Source organism: Micropterus salmoides, unplaced genomic scaffold (assembly GCF_014851395.1).
Source record: "Micropterus salmoides isolate LMB-PRFRI ecotype aquatic unplaced genomic scaffold, ASM1485139v1 Ms_hic_scaffold_1, whole genome shotgun sequence".
Classification (NCBI taxonomy): domain Eukaryota; kingdom Metazoa; phylum Chordata; class Actinopteri; order Centrarchiformes; family Centrarchidae; genus Micropterus; species Micropterus salmoides.
The window spans coordinates 39419945-39439575 of NW_024040040.1; the positions used below are offsets into that span (position 1 = coordinate 39419945).

Consider the following 19631-nt stretch of genomic DNA (forward strand, 5'->3'; position numbering starts at 1 on the left):
AAATATAGATTAGAGAATATATTAGATATTCAAAGTTCTTTCTAGAGAGGGTCACCATGATAAAGATCCACTGAAGGACTGTTCAATGAATTGCAAAGATATGGAAACGTGTTTATAATTGTAACAAAAGAACATTTACTGAATCACAAACAAATATAAACAAAATCTAAATGATCAAATATTTGACAAAAGTATTTCTTCAGGAAGAACATTTAACATTTGTTTTAATAATTAAGATCAAACCTTTCACCAACAGTCTGAAGTTTGTATTTTCTTACAGAATATTCTCTCTTCTTTTGTACAGATTTATTAAGAATAGCAAACATATGGAGTGTGCCACCAGAATAAGTATAGACTGTTTAATTACAATAATATTATAATCAATACATTAATGATGCCAAACTATCAATACATTATTCATTTAGATTTTAGTAATTATATTGTAAAATGGCAATTAAATGTTCCTATTAACATTTCTATCCCATCCTTCTCTCTTTATACAAAATTGATTACATTAACTAGTTCATAAAACAGATGCCAAATGATTTTGCTAAATAAAGACAGAGTGTCGGTAAACCTAAACTGTGAAACACAAGAGACAAATGAATCATGGGACAAAATAACAGGAGGACACATTTGTAAATTGAAATAAAAAGTAATAAAGTATTTCATAAACCCATTTAAGACAAAGTAATGAAAAAAGTGTCATTACTCTGGCAAATAGTTTTTTTCAGCTCAACATTTTCTGCATTAATCAAAACAACTCTTAATATATTGCTGTTTAAAAGTTTCATTAAGTTTAATATTATTATTACCCACTAAAAGCTTCAAATTATTTTGGTGGCACTCTATTCTCCCTATAAACAAGGTGTTACAGATATTCTAATATAATACAACATTAACAGATGATAACATGTATACTGTATATGACACGTTAACTCAAAATATTAAAAAGCATAATCATAGTATTGAACTGTAATGATTATATATCTCAAAACGTGTCCCAGAAATACTGCACCTTCAGTAATCTCTAGTGAAATGCTCATTGACTTTGCAAACAGTCACATAGACGACTAAGCTTATGAGGACGAACTGCTTTTGTTCTTTCATCAACACAAGTTTCAACTTCACCTGACCATCTGAATCCTGATAGTGGATCAGGAAGTGCTCCCCATCGTAGTCATAGGACACGGGCGTCTTCTCCAGCGTCATGAAAACAGGAGAGCTGGCACACCAGAAGGGTCTCTTGAATTCATCCAGAAGAGTCAGACTCATGACGCAGCAATTCTGGGTAAAAAAGTAGAAAAATAAACATGTTTCAAGACCTCAATGCTGTGATTTCAGCAGGGTTACAGCATGACAACATGAAAAAAAATCATCATCCAGGAGCACATCTATTAAGTTAGAAGTCAAAACTGTCAAATTTCACGATGAAACAAGAGATTTCAACTGTATTCTCCTTAGGCTGGAGATAAGAGGGAGTTATACTAAAATTAACTTTTTAATAGACCTGTGAAGATTACAATAAAAATAGAACGTAGTCTTGTCAGCTACATACTTAAGATGCTTTGGGCATGGATTGCTTTCTTCCTACAACACATAGTGAAACAGTGTGCAAGTGGCCAACAGCACATGTTGTACCTCTACTGCGCCCTGTAGGGCCTCACACCTCCAGGGCAGGGTGATGTTGCCTGACAGAGGTGTGTGCTGCGACAAGTCTGCCCTGCTAATGGCAGTTAGCTGGATGAGGCCGTCACAGATCTGAGCTGGTCGAAGACAACACACAACAAGTGAGTCCTTACAGTATAATAATTAGCATTTTGGTGTTAGGTCACATGATTAATCAGTTAGTATCAACATTTAGTCATGTTCACAACATGACAGGTTTCAGAAAATCGCATGAGGTGAAAAACATTGTGATTTTATTTGGACTTATACCTACAAGCAATATACTGTAATAATCTTTAAACACAAGTAATTTCTTAGAGAACATAGCTAATAAAGGTGATTTACATTTTTATTTGTCACGTGCTCATAAAATATGTGCAGTAAAATGCAGGGTGGCACACTTCGAGGCTGTGCTCAACAACCCTAGTGTACAATAAAGAAAAATATTTAGAACAAAGAGAAAGAAGATTTTACGATAGAAATATATGTGACATAAGTATTAAAATACTAACTGTATGCTGACCATGTGTGTAGGTGGGTTGTACAATTTTTCAGTATATAACAATGTAAAAATGTGCATATGTCACATATTTAGGTAAACTATACAATAAAACCTTGCACAGTACATGGTGGAGAGCAAATATGCAAAAGTGCAGGGCGGCACTGAGGATTCCCAGAGGACAATGTGCTAGACAAGGCCGAGGATACAGATGTCAGAAGACAGAGTTCTCTACTACTGATGGTCTGAGAACAGAGGCTTTTTTGAGTCTGTCTGTGTTGGACTTGCTGCTACAGAGGCATTCTAAACTATAAAATAAATTTAGTAAATATATGAGATAAAAAGAGAGACTGAACACTTAGACATGACTAAGGAAACAGATTTTTGACATTTTACATCAACTCTAAATGTATAAATATATATATATATATATTTTTTTTTTTTTTCTTCAGCATCATTTAAGAGTGTGACTTAGTGAATATGAGTATAAATAAATTACTTCTCCTGCAGAAGAGTTGGGAGAAGTTTCTGGACATGATCTCGCATACACTGTCGTGGAGAACAATGTGTAGTTGGTAACCATGGAGACCGTATTCAGGGTCTATGTCATCAAGAGGGGGTTTGACTGTTGGCTCCATGTAGGGGCTGGATGAAGAAAAAAGTAAAAAGGTAAATGAAATGTTCCCTTCACAGTGAGCGAAGGGAACATTGAGATTAAGAAGCCATTTCAGAGCTTTATCACTTTAGTGGACTGGAATCATAATGTGCTGTTAGACTGTGCTCTCACGAGAAACCAGGAGAGGGGGCTATGTCCACGCTGTGCTCATGTGCAAGACTCACAATAGGATGATCACCGAAGCATCTTCAAGACTATAAAGAGACTCCTGTACTGAATTGTAAGTGATTTTTTAACCACTCAGACTGTTTCATTTGCAGGATTTTTAGAGACCGAAGAAGTGACAGTATCCTGTATTTCACAAGAAAAAACAGCACAATCACAAACAATATACATTGTTTTGTTTAACAGAAATGTGTTGACCCCTATTTTTTGATCCCCGGGTTAGGAACCAATGATCTCTCACTGTTTTCTTGAAAAACACTGCAGAAGCAAATTTCTCCAATTAATTAGCCTTTTTCTGTTTTAAGGTCTGCTAATGAGCAACTTCAACCGCTTAGAGTTAACACCTACACTGTGCTGTGTCCTGATGGCAAATGATGACTAAATCACTGCCGTAACTGGTCCTGACTATACAATATATAAAAAATTGGTACAGTCACATTATCTACTGTGGTGGTGAAACAGAAGTGCCATTGATCCTGCTGTACATCATAGATAGTTATTGCAGCTTTTGAGTTTGAGCCCAAAACATTTGACGCCATCTAAGCACGTGAATAAAAAGGTGTATGTTCAAGTGCAGCCTACCAGGTAGAAGATCCCTGGATGCTTCTTTCCACCAGCCTGTGGAAGTGGAGGATGAACATGACAAAGGCGACGGAGCACTGGTCCTGCGAAGAGAGCCACCACTTGAATTCTACAGCTGAATCAGACATTTTAAGTAAAATTTAAAAAAAGCGAGTTTTTAGCAATTAAAAACAAATGAATAATGATTAAAAAAATGCCATGGCTGCCTGTGATCTAATTACCCTCCAGACTCCGATGATGATGCCAGGCTGCAGCAGCTTCAGTTCAACCAGTCTGTCCTGGCCAATGACCTGCATGTTTTTAGCCTGAGTCTGCATGTCTAACTTCGCCATGAGGGACCTCCAGCCAGGTCTGACAGAGCAAGCAAAAGAGAACAGTGGGTTTCACCGTGAGAGAAAGAGGAAACAGAGCCCGAGAGAGAGAGTGGGGATAGATGCCGGCTGTCTTACTTCTTTAGACTGGGGCAGCTGAGTTCTATCCTCCTGACGCCATGGAGTTGAAGGGCGGAAATCTGCTGGTAGTTGGGCAAGCAGCCTCCCCCGCTCCAGCACAGGGTCACAGAAGTCTCACAGAACTGGGACCAGCTCGGCTCATATGTGACCTCGTGCCCTGACTTATCAGAGACCGTCAGCTCCCAGGTGACGCGCAAATTTCTAGAATAAGATAACACAATAAGATAGCAATAAGATATGACAGTTATTTGGGCTTTTGCAACATAAGCATGTACAGCTGTTTATATGCAGTGTAGCGTAGTGGGAACAAGTGCTTAGCCGCTTAGCTTCATTTACAGGCTCCCTACTTTATAAAGTGGGAAAGAACTCCCTAAGCATTCCCTTAAAATAGTAATAGGTTTACCATTTATTTGAAGTTAACACAATGCAAATAATTGGGCAGTGTTGGGTAAAGCTGACTCTTGCTCTTTAAATCAGGTAAACTATGAGTTTAATGGCTATCACGTTTCTTTTGACAGCAGTAGGGAGCAGTAGGACTCCAGCTGCTCTCGCTAATGAAATGATATGCAACGAATGAAATGAAACTGCAGCTGTTGTGATAAATCTCTTGATCCAGTTCTGTCTAAACTGTAATTCAAGGCTGCCCCTACCTGTGATGCAGGCGGTGTGTCGCTGAGGCACCATCCAATATCAATTAAGTGGAGGAACAAAGCTAAAAACTGTAGCAGCCCAGGAGGCCCCAGATGACCCAGGGGATTTCACTCTGTATATGTGATGTCTTGTGAAATGATTATTACCAAGGTAAATCGCATGCTCCTCAGTGTCTAACAGACAAACCCCCAGAGGGAATTGTCTGAGCTGGGAAAGTGTGCATGCGTGCGTGCATGCATGTGTGTGTTGTGGTTGAGGAGGGGGAAGTGGGGGGATAAGTAATTTATTTCAACAATTCAGACAGCCTCTGCAAGGAACACAATTATTTCGACTTCCCCTCTGTACCACAGCGACTGCCACAGAACTCAAAATTGAGTGCTGCACAGCCTCTAATCAGAGGTTATAAAAACACAGCAGAAACCACACTGGAGGCAGTGAGAGAGCTTTCCCCTGTGTGCAGGCATCCCCCTCCCCCTGAGCAGACACCGCATTCAGACAGAGACCTCCTTTCTCACCTTTAATAAGAAAGTGTCATTAAGTGCAATATGAAAAACAAACCATGCTTTGTTTTTGATTGCCAGCGGCTCGAACTGTCCTCCAGTCTCTACCCTTGAACTTTCTTGATGGCGAGGGTGGATCTCTAAAGTTTTACTATTGGCTAACAGCAAACAGTGTGCTGGATTTCCCATGACACCTCACAGAGCTGTTTCCAATTGTCTTGGCAGCTACGCATACCAAGCAGTTGGCAAACGGCAGATTATGGCATACACATGGTATGGTCCACACACCTCTTTTTAGCTGAAATGCGGAACAAGCAACGAAGTTTAAAACATAAAACTAACTGACATTCCTACAGAAATAATGAGACCTTTTTTTCACCTCAGCAGCGAAAGGGGTTGAAATGCTTGAAAATACAATGGTAAGCACTCAATTAGCTTAACTCACAAGCAACCCTTGTCAGGCTACTCGAGTGTCCGCTAAATGATGTTAAGTGCACGGTACATTAAAGAAATCACACAACTCTGGTACTTCCATCTAAGTGGTTTTCTAGAGCAGCGGCTCTTACCTGAGGGCCCGCTCTGTTTGGCTGGGCAGCCCGGTGTGACAGCTGATGAGTCTGAGATGTCTTTTCCACTTGTTCCTGTCACATGTGGCGCCAGTCCTGAAGTACAACCTCTTCCAGTAGCCCGGAGCCCGGTCCTGCAGCTCCACTGTGGCCATCTTCAGCAGCAGCTCCTGCATGCACTTAGGTTTCCGTTTTTTATTCTTGCCAAACTCTGCTATGTATAGCTTGTTCCACAGAACACTGTGTTGATGACATTGGAAGGTATAGAAAGGGGCAGTGAGTGACAATTATTGTAAACATATTGTGTTTATGCAGGCTGATCCTCCTTAGTTCCTGCTGTAAGTATTGTTACTCTGGCCAGTTTTTGACGACCACCACTAGTTTTGGTATTGCTTTCACGCACCACGACACCTGCCCATCTCTTTCACACCAAAACTCGACTTCTTACATTTATTTCTCCTCATTCTTGCCTATTCCTGGCTCAGCATTATAAGACGATGGTCCATCATATGCATATGAATGTATCTTTTCATTCTTATGAGCGACAAAACTGGCATTGGGATCAATTTTCAGCTCTTCCTTATGAGATGTCAGGGCCGGTTTCTCTCTGTTTATTTTGATTCATCATTTTTAAGACTCCACTAAAAGTTGCTGTTTAAATGAGCCATTTGTGGTGAAGGACAAAGAGGTTGTCAGACCGCCTGATCTTGCCTGTGTACAAGAGAGCTGAAAAATAAATAGATAAATGAATAAATAAAATCTGAGTCAGAAAGAAACTTCTTTCATTAAAAAAAGAAAACCAACTATCAATGCAATAAAATGTGCTAACTATTGTTAATTATTAATTATTTACGTAATTTCTTTAACACAAATGCCACATTTCCAGTTCTAAAGTTCCAGTTTCTCAAAAGTGGATATAGTTTTTTTTTATCTTCTATGACAGTAAATAAAAGATCATTTTGAAATATTTCAGACCAAATGAATAATTGATTAAACAATAAAACTAATGGCAGATCAATCTATGGTAAAAATAACTGTTGCAGCCCTAGTTTTAGTTTAGTTTAGTTCCCACTTGGAGGAAAATTGTTATGCAGCCAGGCTTCAAATGAAATGACAAAAAAATAAAATAAAAAAGGACAACATCAACAACATCTGCACAATAAGTCAAAGAATTCAAGAAGACGGAAATTCATACCAATTACAAATGAGCAAAATGTACAGAGAGCAGTATACAACACAATGCACTAGTATTTTTTTCACTTGTTTAGAGAAAAAAATATTTAATTTACTGTGTATGTTTCATTAACAAGACCTGGATGATACTTACTTGTCATTGGCAAGCTGATGGAAGAGCTTATTGACGTGGCTGACGCTGAAAAGAGCGGAGGCATCCAGGTATGACAGAATCTTAATCAGGACCTCAGATGGCAGTCTACGGAAAAGGTAATTAGACATCACTACAAGGAAGTGACACCAGTTGTTTTCATGCCACCTGTTGTTCAGCATGCAGTTCTTTTGAGGCACCAGCGTTTGAGACAAATGTGCTCTCGACAGGCTACTTGGCAATCTTACCGCACGCTTCTGGCAAACAAAATGAAATGACCCGAGTTGATGGTCTCATTTAATAGATCTGTTTTAGAAAACAAACATGATGTTAACTGCAGGACTCCCTGTTTTGTAAAGCCTCACTTTGGTAAAACTTCATATTTTCATTCAAACTTCTTATCAACACGACAGACGACTGTGTTACATGCTGCTTGATTACCACCAAGTGGACCTACAACATTTGCTCAGATAACATTGCGGTGTCAGAAAGTGATAAATTAAAGCGCGAGTGAGATCCAAATTGAACAAGCAAGCACAGCAAGACGCATCCGTGTGAAATGTAAAGTCTTTTATCTTTCTTGGGTAGATATGAGTATGTTTGGATATAAGCTGCAATGTTTTTATCATTATTACTCCTATATGCAGGATTTAGTGTGCTCAAACACTAAAAACAGTTGAGACACTCTCAATGTGTTATTTACAAGTATTGATCAGGTTTGTCTGGTTGCACCTGTCCTGGTTAATGATGCCAATGCTGTCTAATTAAATCACTTCAGTAAGTGATATATTCATGACATGTTCACATTAGCTGCCTGGTCAATCACTGACATTCCACTGAATATCATGAACCAGATGAAACTTATATCAGATGAATAAATATCTTTGGTGCAACTTTAACACGGGGAATGTTACATATTTTAGCTTTAACATTCAAAATGCTCAAATAGGTAGGCTCTCACTGACATTTGGAGCTGTCAACATGCAGAGGCTCTGTTTTAAGTCATTTTTGGTGTTTGTAAGAGTTTGGAAAAAGGTAAAGACTTGGTAAAGACAGAACTATGTTTGTCCTAAATCAATGCACCATAAAACTATCTAGGATTTCAAGATTTATAACCCAGCGACCCTGTACACAGGATAAGCGCTTGATGATGAACAAGTGTAGAGCTGAAACAATTCATCAAATTAGTGGATCAACAGAAAATTCATCAGAAACAGCTTTAATAATTTAATAATTGTTTTACTCAAATTATGAGACTTAAGCTGATGATACATGGAGCAACTTTTAGAGCAATCGTGCAGGGCAACGTTGCCGTCAATGGTTATGATGAAAGATTACTACCGTAATCCCCTTCCCCCACCACTCAGCCACCTGCCCCGCACCGCCGCTATCCATTCAAAACATAGTCTGACTTGCCACTAGCAAGATTGCCCAGTAACATTGCTCAGAAAGTTGCCCTGTGTATCAATGCTAGCACCTCTGTGAGACTACTTGGGCACAGTGCTGCTTCAAGCTATGTTAACATTAGCATGCTTACATGCTCACGATGAAAATGCAAGTTACAGTGTTCACTATACACCATCGCAGTTTAGTGTGCTAACATGATATTAGATATTGAGTCATAAACCGATGTGACAATTTTGACCCAATGGAAAGTTAAGGGATCAACTAGAGTTGTTACAAGTCATCCTCTGAGGGCCATGAATGTCCGTTACAAGTTTCATGACAATCCATCAAATAATTGTCACTGGTATGTCACTGTAAGTGGAAAAACTCTCAGTTTTGGACTGCTAGTAGAACAAAATGAGCAATCTGGACGCTTCACCGATGTCTAAGGGAAATCTAAACTAAATTTCTACAATATCATGCCATGCACTTTTAGGGCAAGTGAGTCAGGTGTTTGCATTGCTTTAGACATACTCTGACAGCAAACAGTGACCAATTATTAAAGAGAGAGAGATAGCCATTTGTACTACTGGGGCAGTTTCTAAAAAATAAAACTGAATTTTTTTTACTGTGCATGGTATGACAATAGCCTTTCTAAATACATATCTATCTGCATTTATGACAATACACCCTTGTGGCAATTCACACATAAAAAAATAACATACATAGACACTAAATAAAAAGGCAGTTTGGTATAGTGAGGAAAACAATTGTATGCTGCAGTCTGGCCTAGTGTTTCTTTGATTATTCCTATTTACTGCCTACATTCAGTGGGGGACGAAACAGATAGCTTAATTTGAACATGTGTCTTCCACCTGTATTGATATTTGCTGTCTTTATAATGTTTTTTTTTTTTTTTGCTGCTGCTAACACGGTCTATAAATCCTTTCACTTACAGGGCAATAAAGCCTTGACTTGCCACAGTGTCTGAACACTGAAGCGTTGAATGCCACGCAGGTGAAAATACGGGCATGTGCTGATAGATTACCTCTCCATAAAGTTCTGAGTGGACGCTGGGGATGATTTGTCAGCTCTTGTGGACGTCCTCACTGCCCGTACTCTGGATGAAACTGCTTTTGGTGCTGCCATTTGTTTCACCGGTCTTGACCCCTTTGAGACAGATACAACAAGATAATTTATTTTGGTAGGAAGTTAAGGCCACTTAAGGATAAGAGCCACGTTTGTTGTAGCTTACAGCACGCGGAGTATAACGTTGGAATACAAAATGGGCAACCGTCACTGTATACACTTCATGGGTTAGCTAAATATATAACCTACTTTCTCTGTTTTTGTAGCCATCCGTATCTCCGTATGTCAAAAAATAACTGCGATCATTTCTAAGCTGTCCGCGTCCAGTCGTCATGGTGACGTCCGTTAAGTTCCTTCCACGTGCAGAAACAAAGCTTCCGGTAGGAAGTGGCGACACATTTCGTCAAAATAAAAGTGGCGAAACGGTTCATTTCTACACCAACCGCCTCACCCGGCTCCACCCATCCAATAACATAAATATGATAAATACTAAAATACTATTGATACAGTTAAACATGCCACTTCATGATCTGTACAGTTTAACATACTTCGTTTTTTTTAAAACTGTTTATGTATATTGTCTGCTACATAGCAGACAATATACATAAATACAGAATCAATTATAAAAAATGGAAAAACAGAAATAAACTATACTCACTGGAGCAGTGCTGAGGGTGAATTAGAGTTTAAGAGTCTGATAGCTTGGTGGGGAAAGCTGCTCTGCAGTCTGGTGGTGTGGCAGCAGAAACTTCCATATCTCTTCCCAGAAGGCAGCAGGGTGAACAGGCTGTGGCTGGGTGGGTACTGTCCTTTAGTATTCTTTGGGCTCTGCGTAGGCACCTCACCTCACCGATATCACTGATACTCGGGAGATAGGTACCAATGATCTTCTGATTCTGTTTTAATCACTTGCTGCAGAGCCCTCCAATCCTGGGCCGTGCACATCCCATGCCAGTTTGTGATGTTTCCAATCAGGATGATTTCTATTGCTCCTCTGTAAAAGCTAACAAGAACTTGTGAATTTGGCCTTCTTAAGCTTCCTCAAGAAATAGCAGTTTTTGAGCTTTCTTTACCAGCGTGGAGATGTGAGATGACCAGGTTCTCTGTGAAATCTTCTCCGCTGATTTCCAGGAATTTGAAACTATTCACCTGCTCCATCTCAGCACCACTGATGTAGACAGGAGTGCATGTCTTTATCGCCTTCCTAAAATCAATGATCATGAGCTCCTTGGTTGTTTTCTGACCACCACTCTACAAGATTATGAATTTCCTCCCGATATGAAGTCTCATTGTTGTTAGAAATGGTTGTATCATCCGCAAACTTCACAACAGGGTTCTCTCCATGTCGAGGGATGCAGTCTTGGGTATACAGCATGAACAGGAGGGGGCTGAGCACACAGCCCTGGGGGGCTCCGGTGTTGACCAATAGAGTGAAAGAGCTGTGTCTGCCAATCTGAACTGACTGGTGTCTGTTTGTGAGTCCAACATCCAGTTGTAGAGTGTTGTATTTAAACCCAGAGTACTGAGTTTGTCCATCAGTTTCATGGGGGAGATTGTGTTGAATGCTGAGCTGAAATCCACAAACAGCATTCTGATGTAGGTGTTGTTTTTCTCAAGGTGTGTGAGGGCTGAGTGGAGCGCAGTGGAGATGGCATCCTCTGTGGATCTGTTGGTTCTGAAAGCAAACTGGTGAAGGCCTAGGCTGGCTGGGATGTTGTTCTTTATGTGCTGAAGAGCCAGATTTCTTTTTCATGGCCTGTGGTGTAATATATTCGCAAAATCCATATCTAATTCAAATAACATTTATCAGTATGTTCATAAATACAAATAGAGAATAGATCTAAAAATATGTGGGTTTTTTGGCAGCTGGAAAGCTGCCCATGCCTTTCTGCTGAGTGTTTGAGGCTCAGAGTATTTACATGTATCAAGGTAACACATACAGTGAAAGTAACCGCAGTTAAATAAAGTGGGGAAGAAGAATACAGTGACATAAACTGCAAAGTACTTCATAATAGTAAGTAGAAATACTATAGTATTTGTGTAATATACACACTTCATCTACAGCGTTTCTTTGTCCTGTGTAACAACGTTTACCTGTATTTTCCCTAGTAAACAAACTCATAAATGAATATACTGGTTTCCTGCCATCAGAAGTAATTGTCATATGTCTAAAGTTATTTTAGGTTAGATAATAATAAAAATGATCTATGGTCTATGAAAGTCATTAAAAGGGATACATTTGATTATTTTGTGATTAACTATGTGAGAACAAATCTTCTGTTTCACATGAGATTGGAATAAATTGTTGAGCTATATAGATGCTCTACATGCGCGCACACACACATACACACACACACACACACACACACACACACACACACACACACACACACACACACACACACACCACTGTCTTACTTTCATTGCCTGGAGACTTAACCCCAACCTTAACCCTAATTCAAGTTTTACCCCTAAAATTTGATGGTTTACCCTGAGGGAACATTTTTTCCACACACACACACAAAGTAATTCCAGTTACTGTAAGCTCTAGCTGGTACAGTCTATCTTAACCTCTCTTTGGGTTGGCAATATACCTCCTCAGGGTGTTAGCACTAGCAGGGGAGGAACAGGCAAGATTGATGTTATTTGTCTCCTCACACATGCTAAGATAGAGGTCACATCTTGCTGATGTAAGACAAGAGAGTCATAACACAATCTCCCTCCCTTTCACTCAGAGGCGTCTTTGAAAGAGCACTCTCAAATGAACTTGTTTGAGAGTCTGACCTCGTTTCAGATATGAAGATACAGACTAATTTATAGCCACACACAAACAGATGGACAGGCAGGCAGATGGACACACAGATATCCATTTTAAAGTGAGTATTTTAGTCCCTGTGAAGCATATGGTGGTGTGAGCACACAGGGTGGACCTCTTCTGATTTATAGGTTGTTTAATGAATCATATAAGTGTTAAGTATAGGACAAATGGTAAAAGATATGGTCACTTATTTTTGACAATGAGATCACTAACAAATGACTTCTACATAAAGAAAAATCAAATCTAAGCCATGAGAAGAATCGTGTTAACATAAATGTGTGATTTGTAAAGAAAAACACACAAGACAACACAAAACCAGAATCAGACTGAGGCCAGATGGCTCACTTTAAGACCCATCACATAATCGACCTCCTTGTTCCTGGAAGCCAGTAGGCTCTGCTAGCTGTCAGGGAAAATAACCGTAACATCATTGTCAGTCTAGCCGATCAGCTTGCCTGAAAGAAGTAAAGTCTCTTTTAGGGCAACGGCTGCCCCTGGTATGGTAACGCCATGTAGGCCACATCCCTTTCTCTTGCATGTTCCCTGTACTTGACATTTGAGGTTTTCTGTTGCTATGTGTCCTTCTGTTGGCCTGGGGTCAGATGTGGCTCTTGGATACCTGATGTCACTCTTCCGCATGGTTTGTCGGTTGACTCTGACAGTGCAATGTTTGTCAAATGGGGGTGAGAACGGGAGGAAGGATCACCATGATTCAGTCTAAAATGATGTCTTCTCTATGTACTGCAACTTGTGAATCATTACACAGGGATGTTACATTTGTGGAGGTAGCTGGTGGCCACATTCATTTCAGTTGAATTCAGCTTTATTGGCATGACTGTAAAACAACAATTTTGCCAAAGCTACAAATAAATTACAAAAGAAAAAAATAATTTCATACAGTTCGTGTACTAAAGTAAATAAAACAGAAAAAGTGTGTGTATATTCAGATATACAACTCAGAGTTGTGTATCACGATTTTTGATACTGATATACATATTTCAGTATCAAAAATCAGTATCAAATGTGAAATTTAAAAAAATAAAGGAACAATTACAAAATTAACAAACAATGAAAACAATAATTAGAAAATTGTATAAAACAATTATTTAATATACACGGCTCAAAAAAATAAAGGGGAACACTAAAATAACACATCCTAGATCTGAATGAATGAAATAATCTCATTAAATACTCCTTTCTTTACATAGTTGAATGTGCTGACAACAAAATCACACAGAAATTATCAATGGAAATCAAATTTATCAACCCATGGAGGTCTGGATTTGGAGTCACACTCAAAATCAAAGTGGAAAACCACACTACAGGCCGATCCGACTTTGATGTAATGTCCTTAAAACAGGTCAAAATGAGGCTCAGTAGTGTGTGTGGCCTCCACGTGCCTGTATGACCTCCCTACAACGCCTGGGCATGCTCCTGCAATGTGGCGTTGGTGGATGGAGTGAGACATGATGTCCCAGATGTGCTCAATTGGATTCAGGTCTGGGGAACGGGCGGGCCAGTCCATAGCATCAATGCCTTCCTCTTGCAGGAACTGCTGACACACTCCAGCCACATGAGGTCTAGCATTGTCTTGCATTAGGAGGGACCCAGGGCCAACCACACCAGCATATGGTCTCACAAGGGGTCTGAGGTTCTCATCTGGGTACCTAATGGCAGTCAGGCTACTTCTGGCGAGCACATGGAGGGCTGTGCGGCCCCCCAAAGAAATGCTACCCCACACCATTACTGACCCACCGCCAAACTGGTCATGCTGGAGGATGTTGCAGGCAGCAGAACGTTCTCCACGGCATCTCCAGACTCTGTCACGTCTGTCACATGTGCTCAGTGTGAACCTGCTTTCATCTGTGAAGAGCACAGAGTGCCAGTGGCAAATTTGCCAATCTTGGTGTTCTCTGGCAAATGCCAAATGTCCTGCACGGTGTTGGGCTGTAAGCACAACCCCCACCTGTGGACGTTGGGCCCTCATACCACCCTCATGGAGTCTGTTTCTGACCATTTGAGCAGACACATGAACATTTGTGGCCTGCTGGAGGTCATTTTGCAGGGCTCTGGCAGTGCTCCTCCTGCTCCTCCTTGCACAAAGGCGGAGGTAACAGTCCTGCTGCTGGGTTGTTGCCCTCCTACAGCCTCCTCCACGTCTCCTGATGTACTGGCCTGTCTCCTGGTAGCGCCTCCATGCTATGGACACTACGCTGACAGACACAGCAAACCTTCTTGCCACAGCTCGCATTGATGTGCCGTCCTGGATGAGCTGCACTACCTGAGCCACTTGTGTGGGTTGTAGACTCCGTCTCATGCTGCCACTAGAGTGAAAGCACCGCCAGCATTCAAAAGTCACCAAAACATCAGCCAGGAAGCATAGGAACTGAGAAGTGGTCTGTGGTCACCACCTGCAGAACCACTCCTCTATTGGAGGTGTCTTGCTAATTGCCTATAATTTCCACCTTTTGTCTATTCCATTTGCACAACAGCAAGTGAAATTGATTCTCAATCAGTGTTGCTTCCTAAGTGGACAGTTTGATTTCACAGGAGTGTGATTGACTTGGAGTTATATTGTGTTGTTTAAGTGTTCCCTTTATTTTTTTGAGCAGTGTATTTGTCAGTCTACTCTGAGTTGTATGGTATGTATTGTGTCAATACTTTAAGTGCTTATTCATAATGACACTCAGCACCTTTAAGTAAAAGACTTGGTTTTGTCCTTTCCTCCTATCCATCTGCTTCCACGCATTCAAAACACAAATTACAGTTTTGATGAACTATGTTGAAGGAAATGGAGACTTTTCCTCACACTATTTACTTGAGCTGATGAAGTGGAGGACAGTCTATACAGTACCTTCCTGTGAGCCCCATGCATAATGTAGCCAGTTGGCATATCTTTAAGTAGGAAAATGACAGCTCATTAAAGGTCTAACTTGAGGGTTCACCACTTGTGAAACCCACTCTCAGACTCTTCAGAGGTGGTGGAGCACTGATAGGGACCCTCTACACGGCTCTTCAAAAGGATGATGACATGTCAGGATTTGAAAAGAAAGGCTAAGGGTGGACAGAAAGTGTCAGGTGCCAACATGCATATGGGGAGTTTTTATTTTTTTTATAAGTGTGATGTGAATTTGAAATAATTTGCTGATCTTCCACCCCTCAATATAATATGCAAGCAAGATACCAAACAGGCTTATAATTTTAAGCACTTTTATACTTTTGATTTTTCTCTGCACCTCTGAAAAGCAGATGCAGCACCTTATTCTGAAGAAAGAAACCGCCACTGGATGGCGCAAGAGTATCTTGGACTCATAAAAATGCTCGTTTGGGTCTTAAATTAGTAACATATACATACATGCCCAATGTAGCATGTAACAGCAAGGCTCTCTTGCAGCCCCCTTGATTTCAGGGAGAGACGAGAGAAACCCAAAACATATAGTCTAAATGACACATTACCATCATTGAGAGCAAGTGATCTTGGCCGTCCTTAGGGGCCCCTGGACACACAACATTGAATAGACTAATATGTAAACAAACCCGCGTTAGACCATGCATGTGCTCTTAATTGAGGGATACTTCTGAGGAGTCTTATTGCAGTGGCTACACACAAAGAATGGGCGTGAGTTGTCCCTCGAAAGGGAGCCCAGAGACTCTTGCTTTTTTAGCACCAGCGATCTGAGCGCTCAGTTCACAGTCTGTGAGAGACAGAGAGAGAGCATACCAGCGGGATGGAGAGCGCAGGTAGGTCGTGATTTACCTTTTTTTTTTCAACAGAAATGCCTGCAAAGTGCATCTTTCACCACAACAATCAATTAGAAAGAGGGATAAGATAACTAATATAATTTTCGATTGTTATTATAATTTGTTACAAAAGTGCTGCGGTTGTAGGAAACACTCCGCAGTATCACAAATAGTTGGTTTTGATGAAAAACGGACGTATAGAAAATGTGTACTAATATTAACATGATTTTTAGGTTTTGGCATTTACTGACAGCGACTGACTGTCGTTTTACGCACGATGCTCATTTTACGCACAGATAATATACTCAAGTTTAATGACTAAACTATATAAAATCCTTTTCCTGCTGCTTTCTGACATGAAAACTATCATTTTGTCTTTTCAATCATCAGGATTTACAACAACTGTTGTCTGAATACTCTCCCAAAATCAACTAAGACGCACAGGAGGGAGGGGAGTCACGGCCGGTGAGAGTCTGAGTGCTTTTTGTGTGTCAGAGGGTGTTTGAGAGAGTGAGGGAGCATCACAGATAGAGGAAGAGAGAGAGGGGAAGAGAGAAGGGAGTAAGTCTGGACCAGGTGATCGAGTACTAACAAACCTCCAAGGGGCTGCCGGGTTGTATCAGTGTGCACAGGATCAGCGATCCGACCATGGTGCCCCCGCGCTGCCCGGGACCCTGTGCCATGCTGGCTCTGATCCTCCTCTTGGGATGCGGCGTGGCTTCCTGCCTCGGCCAGAACGACACGGAGCCCATCGTGCTCGAAGGGAAGTGTCTCGTGGTGTGCGACTCGAACCCTTCTTCGGACGGAGCGGTCACCTCCTCGCTTGGCATATCAGTCCGCTCCGCTGGGGCAAAGGTGGCTTTTTCCGCCGTGCGTGGAACCAACCACGAGCCGTCAGAGATGAGCAACACGTCTATGACCATCTATTTTGACCAGGTCAGATATCCACTGAATTTATCACTAACACAGTCCAACAGAAGTCGAATATGAGTCAGATACGGCCAGTATCTTAGCTCCATTACTGTTTTCTCATTTCTTCTGTGTACACCATACAGTCTATTTGCCGTGGGCGAGCAGAACTTATTTAAGGTTATGTTTCACTAATTTCCTATCACTGCTCAAGCTCTGTGCGATCTGAGCCCTGACTCACTCTACCCTAAAGAACACAATGCTACTGATCCTGGTTCATTTAATTCTGTGCGTAATTGGCGTGATTTAGATGGTGCACTGCCAGAACGAATGATCATCCACGCAGGATCATTTCTCACATACGCGTCTTAGGCCTAGGCCTAATTGACATGTGCAGTGTGTAGCTTTTGGTCGGGTGTTCCAATAAGTTTTCACGACTCGGGTCTTTGGACAGCGGCCTGTTGTAAGCATCTAATTGGGAACCATCCCAAACCGCGACTGAAGTGCAGCCAAAACATTTGACAGTAACATTTGGCATACCAGAACCAGAGTATGACTGATACGCCTCTCCATACTCACTGTGGGTGGCAGAGGCAAACAATGCATTAGTACAAAACCAGCTGTTATGTTAAGTGAAGCATGCAGATGGACAAAAAAATATATATATATAAATACAGCGCTGTCTTATTGTGCGCCTTTCTTGGTCACAGGTTTTAGTGAACATCGGCAACCATTTCGATCTTAAAGCAAGTGTTTTCCAGGCTCCAAGGAGGGGGATCTATAGTTTCAGCTTTCACGTGGTGAAGGTCTACAACAGACAGACCATACAGGTGAGTAATTGAATAGTTGGTCTACATTCAACATTTAATAGATGACGTTTCAGTGCACCGACAGTCCTGAGCATGAGACTAAACGCCAAGCCTGTGTCTCCCCTCTCCTGCAGGTGAACCTGATGCAGAATGATTACCCGGTTATATCAGCATTCGCCGGTGACCAGGATGTTACGAGAGAGGCGGCCAGCAACGGAGTACTGCTGATGGTTGAACGGGAGGACCGGGTCTATCTGAAGCTGGAACGGGGCACCCTAATGGGCGGATGGAAATACTCCACCTTCTCAGGCTTTCTAGTCTTTCCTCTATAATTTGATCGGCGATGATCCACGTCGCACGGGACTCGGCTTAGGTCGAGAAACAAAAAAACAAAAAACAAAAAAACAAAAACAAAAACAACCAAACCATGCCATTTATTTTCAACTTAAATAACTGTCAGCCAAGGAAGCCGACGAATATCTGTATACCTACACTCGTCCACTATCTAGTCAAATATGAACGTTTCCTTGGAGTTTCATATATTCAAATCCATCAGTCAACTTTAACGCGATCTGGATGATTAAACATATTGATCGGCCAGCGGCGTGCTTGTTGGTATGTGGATTTTTTTCTTGCTTGGAAAACAAACTTTGCCAAGAGACAAACGGGTGTACCTGGGCAAGATGGACACGGGAGAAGAGGATGAGTGGAAGAACTGATGTCCCGGACAGGCCGAGTGTGTTATGCTCTATTTTATGTTTGTACTATAGCCTTAAAGAATATATGGTTTCCGTGCAAGTGAAGTATATGGAATTATGGACAACCAGAGAAGAAGTGCTTTCACGCCCAAAGGCATTTTTTTGCACGAGTGGAAGTTTTTACTTTGTGTTTTGTGCTGTCAATGGTGTTGCGTTTGGATGCTGAACATACTGAAAATGAGCCAAATGTAGGCCGCCGACGAGTTTATTAAAAGAGAAAAAAAGGCGACATATTTTAGCCACCGGAGACGACTTTGAGCCCTTTTATGAAAGAAATAATTATAATTTATAAAGTACATATTCACATTATTGTGTGTTCTACATTTCGGAATCTGCGTAGCTTTGACTGATTTAATGTTCAGTGACGTTGCTCACCAAATGTACATTGTGGAAATAATAGAAGAATCCCTATATGTCCCGCTTAATAAAAGATATTGTATTGTATAGGCTAAGCGTATTTATCACTTCTTATTGACATGCATGTAAAAGGGAACAGGGTGAAGGAAAAAAAGTTTGTTTATTAGTGAGAGTTTTACAAATTTGAGTCATACAAGACCAAAGGCCCCAAGCGGACAGAGGCAGTGGTGACCAGCTAGTCGCTGTCCGAGGTGCTGAAGTCTCGCAGCAGCACTTGTTACACGATAAGGAATAAATATAACTACATATAAATAGAGATGCAAAATATATAATTTTTAATCAACTTGTTCAAAACGTCTTTCTTGTTGAGGCTGATTGGCAACTGTGATATCATTTCTGGAAAGGAAACAATGTGCACTGGAGCGCCTTTACGCAGCGCACGAAGGAGAGATGTTCTCTTATAGAACAGAGAGTAACCACACATTTAACAATAAAACGTACTTTTTGATGGATGATATGATAAACGACGGCAAAAATCGTTAACACTTTAGTTTAACCTGCGGGAAGTGTCGCCCTGTAAATCTATTTAATATTACACAAGTAGATGCCATCTTCCTTTAAAAATCAATGTTTTTGGATCCCCCCTCCCCCCTCCCCCACCACACACACACACACACACAC

General features: G+C 41.0%; 2 protein-coding genes across 2 annotated transcripts; one reads left to right on the top strand and one right to left on the bottom strand.

Annotated features, from left to right (window-relative positions):
- Positions 1–207: 207 nt before the first annotated feature.
- fbxo15 (F-box protein 15) lies at positions 208–9912 on the bottom strand. Its single transcript, XM_038727069.1, has 10 exons — positions 9808–9912; positions 9518–9639; positions 7087–7191; positions 5760–5999; positions 4040–4243; positions 3812–3941; positions 3591–3673; positions 2667–2812; positions 1642–1766; positions 208–1287 (listed from the first exon to the last, which is right to left on the bottom strand). Exons 1-10 carry the CDS (start codon positions 9826–9828, stop codon positions 1021–1023), a joined length of 1443 nt encoding a protein of 480 aa, XP_038582997.1. The 5' UTR covers positions 9829–9912; the 3' UTR covers positions 208–1020.
- A 5868-nt stretch (positions 9913–15780) lies between these two features.
- On the top strand, positions 15781–19037 carry cbln2b (cerebellin 2b precursor). Its single transcript, XM_038727082.1, has 4 exons — positions 15781–16117; positions 16508–17053; positions 17737–17856; positions 17970–19037. Exons 2-4 carry the CDS (start codon positions 16766–16768, stop codon positions 18165–18167), a joined length of 606 nt encoding a protein of 201 aa, XP_038583010.1. The 5' UTR covers positions 15781–16117; positions 16508–16765; the 3' UTR covers positions 18168–19037.
- Positions 19038–19631: the final 594 nt, after the last annotated feature.

What these genes read in the sequence shown, in the direction of transcription:
- fbxo15 (XM_038727069.1), bottom strand. Translation starts at nt 9,828, where the DNA reads ATGGCTACAAAAACAGAGAAA. An exon ending in TGGCTACAAAAACAGAGAAA is followed by an intron (nt 9,640 to 9,807) that starts GTAGGTTATATA and finishes TCTGTCTCAAAG; the next exon opens with GGGTCAAGACCGGTGAAACA. An exon ending in ACTCAGAACTTTATGGAGAG is followed by an intron (nt 7,192 to 9,517) that starts GTAATCTATCAG and finishes CCTTTTCCGTAG; the next exon opens with ACTGCCATCTGAGGTCCTGA.
- cbln2b (XM_038727082.1), top strand. Translation starts at nt 16,766, where the DNA reads ATGGTGCCCCCGCGCTGCCCGGGACCCTGTGCCATGCTGGCTCTGATC. An exon ending in TGACCATCTATTTTGACCAG is followed by an intron (nt 17,054 to 17,736) that starts GTCAGATATCCA and finishes TCTTGGTCACAG; the next exon opens with GTTTTAGTGAACATCGGCAA. An exon ending in ACAACAGACAGACCATACAG is followed by an intron (nt 17,857 to 17,969) that starts GTGAGTAATTGA and finishes CCTCTCCTGCAG; the next exon opens with GTGAACCTGATGCAGAATGA.